This window comes from Ischnura elegans, chromosome 10, assembly GCF_921293095.1.
Source record: "Ischnura elegans chromosome 10, ioIscEleg1.1, whole genome shotgun sequence".
In the NCBI taxonomy this organism is placed as follows: domain Eukaryota; kingdom Metazoa; phylum Arthropoda; class Insecta; order Odonata; family Coenagrionidae; genus Ischnura; species Ischnura elegans.
In genome coordinates, this window is record NC_060255.1 from 46,975,068 (window position 1) to 46,986,004 (window position 10,937).

Genomic DNA, 10,937 nt, shown 5'->3' on the forward strand with positions numbered 1-10,937 from the left:
GAATTTTGAATAGAAGCTACACGCTTCTGGAGAGTCTCCAAGGACAGATACAATGCCTTATACTTTACTTATCTCTTTCCTCAAACCGGGAACTTGTCTCCCCCTTCCCACTCACTAAATCCAAATGTCAATCGTGACAATTTATCGGCTCCTGTATCTGTTCAGATATAAATAAAAGCACCTATATAAACCCGCGCGCATAAGATAACTCTACACCTCTCACTATTAGAGATATACAACCATCACTGCCGTCGACCGAACGCTGCTCAGACAGACGCTGTATCTTTCCAGGTAGGAACTTTAATAGATTTCGGTTCACGCCCATATGAAAAACAATTCTAATTACATATCCATGCTAGGTACAAAATATACAGTGGCATCGATAATAGTATTTCGGACGATAATTTGTGGATTTTTATGGTATATAAATCAAAGAATTAATGATATTGAATAATTAATTAATTTCCATAACTGGTTTCAACAAATACGTGCCAGTCGCATCCTATCATCCTGTGTCATAAACGTTGTTCCTTAATAAGCTCCTATGAATTAAAATAAGCAGTATGAGATATTAAGACTTAACCTAAGACTTCCGCTAAGTAACAAGTCATTTAGCTGCCCCAAAATATCTAAAATTTAATTATAGACACCAACAAATTACTTCTCATAATGCACTACCACACAATAAAGTCTTACATCATAGAATGTAGACGCTACGTATCACATGCCTTTCAACCTGGGGAAAACATATTTGCCATATGAATACATTATAAACAGCCCAACAATTTTGGTCGAAATATTTGATAAACTTTTCAAACGCTAGGATTTTCTTGGGCCTACTTTTCTTTTCATGCCACATGAGTATTACACTATGCCCACAAATGAGGTATGAATACAATTTGGACCTATAGTTGCTGGTCATTCGGCCACTAGCCTCTTATTACTTTAATAATGAATTCATGACTGAAGGGTTTTCTGGCGCATAGCAAGAGGGAGGTTTCCGCTGGTTATTCTGCAGGTTAATTCCATGGCTCAGCCATTGATGTGCTATAAACGACCTCAAAATTGAATTCACTTTTCGAAGGAAGCTTAAAATTTAAGACTGGCAGTGCCAATCTGCCTGTTCCACGATCAGGTTGCCTCTGCTGCGCTACCGGTCGTTGATTTGTCGCCTATTGTTATGGCGCTGTTGCCTTCCATAGTGTTGTACCTGTTGCTGGTTGCTAGGGTTATATGCAATGGAGAGCCACTGCAGTGGGGAGACAGAAATTGATTGCGGCTCGCCACTGTTTGTCTCCCGTTTCTCAGGCAGGCTGTTTTTGGTCCATTTTGTTTAGTTTTTTTTGGCGCAACTTAAACCATTGTCGAGCAACAGCGCTGGGAATTAGTCTAAAATATGCGTGAAGAGATTCTTGGTACCCTAATGTGTGTCTGCGCAAAATGCAGACAGGCTGACACGCTAAAAACTAGACAAAGGAACCACCGTCGCAACGCGTCGTATTCAGCTTTCCTACTGCCCGAGACATATAAGAGCTACGAGCCACACCTGTCGTGGGATTTCAAATGTAATTAAGCTTCGCTATCGTCCATAATCACTTTTGATATGGTGTCTTTTTTTCCATTTCCTCTTACATACAATTCCATTCATCGTTCGCCTAACGAACTCCTGCTGCGACTTTCGACCCAAGAAGAGCAAAGTCAATCAAAAGCAACAATGGTCGGGAGATCTTCCGTTGCCCTGGCGGCATTCATGCTCCTCGCCCTGAGTTCCCTGCCTTCCAGTGAGCAGAAGAAAATTGTGAAGAAAATAGGCGACTGCGATAAGGTAAGGAAAATTGCTAAAATGAGGTATATTGACGACTAGTAGTATAAAGGCTACAAATTTAACTACTCGAAGACAATATCATCTACAATTAAACCGTTTAAAATGGAGATCTTCCCGTCAACATAGGAGGTGGATCGCGAGGTCGTAAATCGTATGGAGATAAACAAGGGTTCTAAGCCACGCCATTTATAACAAAAAACTGATATCATACATTTATATGTAACTGGTTTTCACTATTCTGTAACTATGTGATACCCTGCGATTGGGTCTCAATTTTTGATTTAGAAAGCTTTTTAAAGTACTAATTTTATAAGATGGGGGTACCTTATAGAATTTAATTTCGCGTATTTTTAGTTTTGCCGATGACGCCGCTTAAAGATCAATATAAATTTTCGACAAATACAGACGTTCTATCTATTAAACCGAAGGCGCGTTTAACACTGTCTCGGTTGCTATGGAGTCACCACTACCAGTGTAATAAAAATGTAAAATAATATCATAAATTAAAAAATTTAAAAACAACGTTTTTCTCGCCGACTAAAAAGAAGAAAATAAATTTCTCTGTCCCAATCTGAGTCTCGATATGAATTGTTATTCAAATGGTGACATACTTTATGACAATCATTTCGACCAAAACGAAAAACGTTGGGCGATTTAATTTTTATTTTTTTAAACAATTTAATTTTTATTCCTAAATATTAGACGAAATACTGTTACGATCGTGTTAAAAGAGTAAGTTAATTGCATTTTCATCCAGTTCTAAGCTAGATATAAAGTTTCAATGCTCTAGCTAGTCGTTAAGTGTGTTAAAATTGAGTTACAAAATTCCACCGTAACAAACAGACAGAAAACGAAAGTAATTTAAGAAAAACGATGAGAAAAATTGATTTTAAAAGCATGTTTGCCTAATATGTGGTTTGCGTTAAAGACAAACTGAAAAAAAATATTTGGCTCACAATAAACATTGCCAATTTATCCTTAAAAAAACAAAAAGAAAATTAGCATTGAACAATAATATTTTTTTTCTTTTTTCTGCCAATACAGCCTTTTATATTTTTTGGGTAGTTTAGAGTTCTTTTCCTTTATTTTTTTAACATTTTCTGGTATTTTTCGAATCTTTTGTCTTTTCTTTTTTAAGATATCTTTTCACTAAAAAAAGGCTTATGTATTTTTTTCTTTTTTCAAAATCGGAATCGAAATATCCTCAAGCCTTATATTCTTATATCATGTACTGCACAGTATAGACGTTCGACAGAGAAGGACCTATATTTGCAGTAACTGCATGATGCATTAATTTTTGAGATAAAACTGAATGAATATGTGCGGTGAAAATTGAAGAATTGCTTTAATTATAAATCTATATTTCCTCGACATCTGCGCTACAACATCGCCAAAAATTCACTACGCTGAATTCCCCTTACCTCTTTCACCATACCTTTGAGATCATCTCAAGAATTTTTCAAGTGGATGGGAAAATTAATAATTTTTGTTTTTAAATAAAGAAAGAGCACATTTAAAAATTAATTTAAGCTTTAACTAACAAAGTAATGATTGAATAGGTACAAATTAAAATTTCAAATGGAGAAAATATATTGCTATCAATCGATCTAAAAATTTCGTGTTATCAATTCTATAATTTTAAAGATTTTGCGAATTCAATTACGATTTCATTACAGAATTAACGAACACATTTTGACCATAGCGAGTCAACATTCTTCCTCCTTCTCCGCCACCATTTCAAAATGTTTACTTTTATGAACTTCAGTCCCCTGTAGTGACTTTTCTGTAACCACTACCACTCATTTCCTTCGTAACAAGAGACGCAAACCGTCAGCATTACGAATGCTGAAATGAATAATTTCATGTAATGGCTGACAAAAAAATTCTTACCTTCGATTGTGCTGAAAGATTGAAGAGTACAATGGCCCGGATAATAATGTAAAATGATAAAGCGACGCTTTTGCCGTGGAATAGAGCCTCATTACTTGAAATTTCCCACTTGACATCAATAAGTACGATATATAATATCTCTCCTTACGGCATAGACTATGTCAGGGGTCTCCAAACTATGGAATAAATAACTACTTAAAATAAATTTCTTCTCTTTCCAGCTGCAAATTGGAATCTACTACGAGTCACTCTGCCCAGACAGCAGAAGATTTATATTGAAGCAGCTACCAGGAGCATATATGCAGTTTAGGGAGTACATAGATATTAAATTTGTACCATTTGGAAAGGCGACGGTGAGTATCTCGAAAAACATAATTACTTTCAGTCCGAGATATATTCAAATATTTATGAAGTTTCCAACTTTAAATAGTTCCGTTAAACGCCACTGCCATAAATAATTACCTGAAAATAGATTGTTTTAAAGGCTTTTATATTCAAAATGGTATGAATAATTACAAATTGACAGGAATAATCTCACATTAACATTTCCAACCAAAACTTTTTAAAATTTCAATGGTAAATCCTTGTTTTGAGGCCAAAATAAATTGATGAACTGAGTAATCATTTCAATAATTTTTATTTTATGCGCTCTTTTTCGCTGTTATCGAATTACATTATTTCAAACAATATGAATAATAAAAAATTAGTAAGAAAATATCACAAAAATATTTTCGACCTACAACTTTGAAAACCATCAATAGGAATTCCATATTTTGAAGCCTTAATAAATTAATAAACTGATGAATCATTTCAACAGTTTTTATTTAAAGCGCTCCTTTGCTATGTTCGTAGTAATTGTCCCTAGATGCACAAAAATTGCGCTACCTGGGCACATAGATCTAAATGTCCTCTGTGCCAGCCGCCAATCACCCATATAAATCAATGCCATCCATGCCCTTGCTAACAGCAGAAGATTCCCAATGGTATATATCTGTAAATTCTTGAAATACCTCGATGAAGTATTTAACACAAGTATTATCAACGGTGGGAAAGAGTCAGCATGAAAGACAAATTAAAAAGAGATTCCCACGATTTTATGTAGAATATGAGTATGGATTAGCATCACATAATCGGAAAATAATTAATTGATAAAGAACTTAAAGGTAATAAAAGCTAAAGCTATTGGGAAGAAGTTTTTTTATCCCCATCTTCACGCCAACTGCAACTTCATTATTCCGGAATGCCGAGGAGCTGCGGACGTCTCATCACCGGGTAGTATAGTATGAGGATACACAATGTACCCCTCTCCTCTCCTACTCGCTTTGATATTTGAAAACGTGTGATACCTTTGGCGCGAATTCCTCAATTCCAAATATTAGTGGGATATGCCGTAAAGATAACTCCTCTGCTACTTCGTCATTATTCGAGAGGTAATATAATAATTGTTCAGTATTTACTTCCAGCTCTTCATCAGTAACTGTATAAAAGTCTCAACATTAATTTTATTTTTTTCCTCTTGTTTTTATAGACCTCGGGTTCCGGTGGATTTAATTGCCAGCATGGGCCAGTAGAGTGCGATGCAAACAGGATGCAGTCATGCGCTCTCTCCTACATTACTAATCCCGATATGCAGGCACAATTCGTTCCTTGCGTTATGAATGGAACCGACCCAACAATACTTGGGCCAAAGGTTGGTAACTATGATAACTGGGTTAAACAAAATGCGATCAAAAATACTTGCATTCAGCCCGTCACACAGTGGGGTCAAACCCCACTTTAGTCGGACAAAAGTAAAAAACTTTTACTAACAACCCTAAAATATTCATATATATGTTTTAGAAACCGCTTTAATGAAATCCAATGTTAAGTTTTATATATTTTTTGATTTTTTCAATTTTATTACTTTCAGAATCTTAAAATTAACTTGATTAGTTGTAAGAATAGATTATATATAAAAATTTGAAATAATAAAAAAAGTTCAAGTCAATAATCCTAGTGGTCAGAAAAAATCTTATATAAAATTTGCAAAATTATTTTAGCAATATCTTTAAAAAAAACCTTCATGCTTAATAGAAAAATAAAGATTTGCTCTTAAGTTTGCATGTACCACTTTCCAATACACAAAGGAAGAAAATACTGCATCGAAGAGATAGTTTTAACTTTCAAAAATAAAATACAATAGAATATGGTTTATTGCGCGTAGAGAGTGAAAGAGTACTAAATTGGCATTCCGGAATCGAATAAGTACACCTCAGTTGAACGGAAATAACCTTTTCGAGCACTTCATTCACGAGAGGGTGGGAGCCTCGGGAAAGGCCTATCCGCATTTCAAAAATCTCAGCCCTTGTGTAGAAAATTTCACCGCTTGTATCTATGAGTAGACAAAAAATATAATTTTGATTTTATTTCAATTATAATTTGATTTATTACAAAATAATAATATCGTAATGGACACTGTTTATATTATAGTTTACCCGTTGCTATGCGGCCATAGCGGCCGGATGGATTCCCTTTCGGCTTGTCATGCATAGCTAATCTTTTATCATAAAACTCTTTTTGAAACTCAATGGCAGTTGATTTCTTTTACATTATTTAGCTCATTCTTCAATTAATAACATATCAAAATCACGTTACGATTCCGTCCGATTATATAACTTTTCTCTAATTAAATAAAACTTTTCATCGTGAAAAATCAACGACGTTCCATTCATGATAATTAATTTCTCCACAGCTATTTTCTCCAAAATATAAATAGTAAAACCAAATTTATATTTTCCATACTTATTCCAATTTATTGCAAGTTAAAAAAATAAAATCAAAAGGGCCAATGTACTGTAATCATAGTTTAAAATCGACCGTCCATTTCTTCGTCTGCGACTCCGGGACCAGTGCTTTGTTTTTATCTCACTTTGACACTTATTTCTACGCGAAGGTGAACACATACCAACCCGTGAAATACACTGTTATGCAGTTCAACCATCCTATTACCCAACCTAATATTTAAAAAAACCCATTTCAAACTTTCACTTTTGGACTTTTGTCCACTTAAAGTGGGGTTTGGCCCCACTGTGGCGCGCCGTTTGGTCAGTGCAAGGGGACTCCGTAAAAGGAGGACCAAGAACATAGCAGTAAGGCGTTATACCTGTTGCTTCATACCAGCATGTAAAGGCCTGTTTACACGATAAATTAACACGCGCATGTTTTTTTCGTGGACTGGAACGGAATATGTACGAATTCATGAACCAAATTAGAACAGATTCTATTTTAGGTTCATGCATTCCCACAAGTTGGGTGGCTACACGGTGCATCTTCGTGTTCATTCTCGCTCTCATACATTAAGAAATTAACTCGAGCGGGTTAATTACCGTGTAAACAGGCCTTAAGATCTGTGTGTTGCCGTTTCGCGCGCATTGTACTCGGCGGCGATCTACGAAAAATCGTAGGATTTTTCTTCCATATAGGAAAATCTTTCCTTTTCGTAGAAACATTAAAGGATGGTTTCGCTAGTAGTGGGCCCTGGTCGCTTCTATAGCGGCGAGGGATACCCGTCCTACCCTTCCTTCCCTATGCCAGAGGCGTCGTCGGGCTACTTATCGCGGTGGCGCCTCTTTCCCTTTTCTTTCCCATCCAAACTTCTCCCAGGGAGCGCGGGCGTATACTCTCTGACTTGGTTCCCGGCCCCGGTGCGTTATAATCCTCCGAAGACCCCCCTTGGGTCCTAATTCTCTCTACTCGGCGGCGCCACTAGGCAGCTGTATCTCGTTCAATGTAATCTTCGCCGTTAACCGTTTTGGAGGTAGTCTTTTTTGGATGACAATCGTGTAACAAGCGGTAAATGTGGTTTATATGCTTTATTGGCTCAGCTAAGTATTACTGTCGTCTATTTCCTCGTGAAAAATGGAAATCAATGACTTGCAGCGCCGCGAGTGGAGACTTCGAAATTTATTTATTTATTTATTTCCACACCACCGAAAACAGCACCATTCGGCCTCTACATCGGGGTTCCTGATAACATTTAACAATCAAACGTGCACAAACATCCATTCCCTGGATAATGGTAACTTAATCAGGCTGGACTCGAACCCGTGACCTTCATTTTGGCAAGCGAGGACTTTACCCCGCCACTTCCGAGACCGGTCATAAAAATTTATAGCGCGCGGAGCGTCAAAAATTCTAACAACAGACTTCAGGATTCGTTAATCAGTGATCACGTGATCATAACGTCATGATCACTCGGTGACAGCGCAACGAATAAAACGGTACCTCACAGTTGTTTTTCTCCATTGTACACCGTGGTGATTGGGTGTGACCTTCTCGCTCCTAATCGGATAGGTAGTTCAGTAGTATTTTAAAGTGATATTTTTTTGATGTTGAGATGTTTTTATCAGTTTTGATAGTTTGTAGTCACACAATTTAACTCACCTTACAGCATACTCTTCCCTAGTCAGAAAGGAGAAGATTTTTTTATATCCTTGCTGTGTGCCTCTCCACTGACCCATCAACCTCATACCACTCCACCTGGAATCAGAGAGGAGTCCCCGCTAGAATTCACATAACTGATCCTAACCCATACCACCACCCTTTCCCAATACTTTACCCTCAACCAGCCACCTCCGTCCACCCTTAGTTCGAGTATTAATAAGCCTGAAAACAAATTCCAATTCTCGTACTACATTTTAGATGCCATATGATAACGCCCATTCGTCGGAAGCAGTGTTACCATTAATAAATCTATAGATAAAACTAATTATATATTTTATTAGTTCATTTACTCATTTTATTCATAACTTCTGCATTGTGATGCCCGATATTATTAAAGACATTTTCCTCCCATGGTCCCATTTAGGCAACCGGTTTCCCAATTCGGAACATTAGCATTGGTTCAGTATTTTCCACTTAATTTATCTGCAGGGTAACGTAATGCAAATATAAAACTAATGGACGAAATGGGAAAATAAAAAGGATGTTACACAGCATTAAAGTTTGATGTTGAATAACTACCAATGGGAATATTTAAGAAAATTGACAAATGGTCCAAATTAGACAACCTTCCCTTCAGACGATGATGGAGTTACATGTCACCTGTCGTCGCAGAGTCTAAAACCTGGGGATCTTTTATAATTTTAACGTAAAAACATGAAGCAGGATTGCGTAAAAAATGTTAACTTCCGCTATATAATTAAAAAAGGCAATGAATGCTTTGTCTTCCTGAAATGGTTTTTTCACCGAGGTGTAAACTTTTTAACTCTAGTCTCTTTAGTTATGAGAAATTCACCAGAGGCTTAAGCGAGGTAGCTGATGTTACTTAGTGTAGGTTACCGCTACAACCAATAAATACATTTACCATTAAAACTATGGAATTTTACGAAAATACCACAAGGAAAACATTACTAACCTTGATCGGGATACCGGAACAAGGCGAATCCCAGTTATTAAAAAATGATTTTTTTCCTATGGAATTTTGTCACAATTTGTTCATTGCGGGTGACCCCGTTAAGTTATTACCGTGGTTTTTCCCGTTATACTTAAATTAAAAACTATGGAATGTAAGTTGACACCACCAAATTTACTCTTAACCCGTCAACGCCCACGGGTGCCATGTGGCACCCAGTGCAGTGCCGAGCCAATACTTTTGCAATGCATATGAATTTTAGCGTACATTTCGGAGCGCATAATCAGTATAAGGTTTCCTCTATTATTCAGCCAGTTTAAATTGTGTTTATTGTGTTGAGCTCGTATCATATTTAAAAAAAATGAACTATGTGTGATTTAAAAAAAAACATTGGGCGCTGACGGGTTAAACTCATGAATATTATATTAGTATCATAAATAATTTACTCGATACAAAGTTGATTACCCAATTAGTATTTTATTATTCTGCTAAGACAGCTTTCTTTGTTTTGAATTTTAGTGTGCCAGTGAAATAGGTCTGAATTATGGTGATGTGGAGCGTTGCTATGCCACCGATGAAGGACTAAATCTGCAGCTCCAAGCTCAAACTGACACCTATGCCGTCCAGGACCCACTCGACTTCGTCCCCACCATCGTCTACAACGGAGTAAGTAAAATTTTGTTGCCTCCCTTGCTAAGCCAGCAAATGAAAGACTTTCGTTTCACAGAAAATAACAAGAAAGTTACTCGGCAAGCTGGTAATTATTGAGAGATTTGGCCGTATCCATGGATGGAAAATATCTGCAATTCAATTTGAAATATAAACATAATATTTTAACATCCATTTTTGAAAAACGAATAAGAAATTTTAACTGCTGTGTATCGGAGGCTATTAATATGAAGGTCATTGACATAAAATATTACAATTGAATACCTCTTAACACCTCCCATTCAATATTTTAGAAAAATATCACCAGAACATCTTTAATCCAATATAAAGCATCACCTAAAAAAATTACCAATATTTAGCTAACCATGAAAATTCCATGATCAGCGCTATAGCTTACTGATGTACAGATTACGGCACAACAGTCCATCAAAGTTGGGAAACTTCTTCGGTGCAAAATTTAACTTTTTGATCAATTCTTGTAAAACTTTTTTAAATTGTTTCTTATGTAAACACCGAATGTGAAATGAAACTGAGAGTCTTGGGGCGAAAAATTACTTTTTTGCTTTAATTAAACTTAGAATAATCCTTCCCTGACACCACCGATACCCACTTCTTAGGTTGATTCTAATTTCATGAAATTCACAACTGAATTGGGTGAAAGTGCTTCTACCATAGTTCTGCTTAATTTTTATAGAGAAATACATTTTTAATTCTTTACTAATTGACTATTCATATTTTTCATCAGGTTTTCAACCAGGGCCTGCAGGATAACTCACTATCAGATTTTAGCAGTACTATTTGCAGGCAATTACCATGTTTGGTATGCAATTGAACCGTGAGTTAATAGCAAGTGAATACAATCCATTTATAAGTTGGAATAATTTAAAACGTATTATGTGGCAAAATTCTGTATAATAAATTTAATGGAATGTACTCTTCAGAATAAAAGCAACTTTTGAAATTAAAATAAAATTACTGTTCATACTAATTGTAAGATAATTTAGAAAATTTAATATGATAAAAATAAATTCAAGGGTAGGAAAAATATAACCATAACAAAATAAAAATTGAATGTCTGACAATGCAAAAATTTTCAAGATCACCATAAAATTTTCTTACATTTTAGTCTCTTCAAAAGTTTAAATAAAGTGCTTCTGAGAG

At 35.9% G+C, this 10,937-nt stretch overlaps 1 protein-coding gene across 2 annotated transcripts; it reads left to right on the plus strand.

The window, feature by feature from the left end:
- Window positions 1-209: 209 nt before the first annotated feature.
- LOC124167193 (GILT-like protein 1) lies at window positions 210-10,729 on the plus strand. Of its 2 annotated transcripts, none has more exons than XM_046545036.1 (6): window positions 210-291; window positions 1,689-1,825; window positions 3,937-4,068; window positions 5,244-5,405; window positions 9,627-9,773; window positions 10,522-10,729. In XM_046545036.1, exons 2-6 carry the CDS (start codon window positions 1,715-1,717, stop codon window positions 10,606-10,608), a joined length of 639 nt encoding a protein of 212 aa, XP_046400992.1. In that variant the 5' UTR covers window positions 210-291; window positions 1,689-1,714; the 3' UTR covers window positions 10,609-10,729. The 2 variants fall into 2 exon arrangements, with proteins under 2 accessions (XP_046400992.1, XP_046400993.1); XM_046545037.1 differs by having other exon boundaries at window positions 212-291; window positions 1,692-1,825.
- Window positions 10,730-10,937: the final 208 nt, after the last annotated feature.

What these genes read in the sequence shown, in the direction of transcription:
- LOC124167193 (XM_046545036.1), top strand. Translation starts at nt 1,715, where the DNA reads ATGGTCGGGAGATCTTCCGTTGCCCTGGCGGCATTCATGCTCCTCGCC. An exon ending in AAATAGGCGACTGCGATAAG is followed by an intron (nt 1,826 to 3,936) that starts GTAAGGAAAATT and finishes TTCTCTTTCCAG; the next exon opens with CTGCAAATTGGAATCTACTA. An exon ending in CAACAATACTTGGGCCAAAG is followed by an intron (nt 5,406 to 9,626) that starts GTTGGTAACTAT and finishes TTTGAATTTTAG; the next exon opens with TGTGCCAGTGAAATAGGTCT.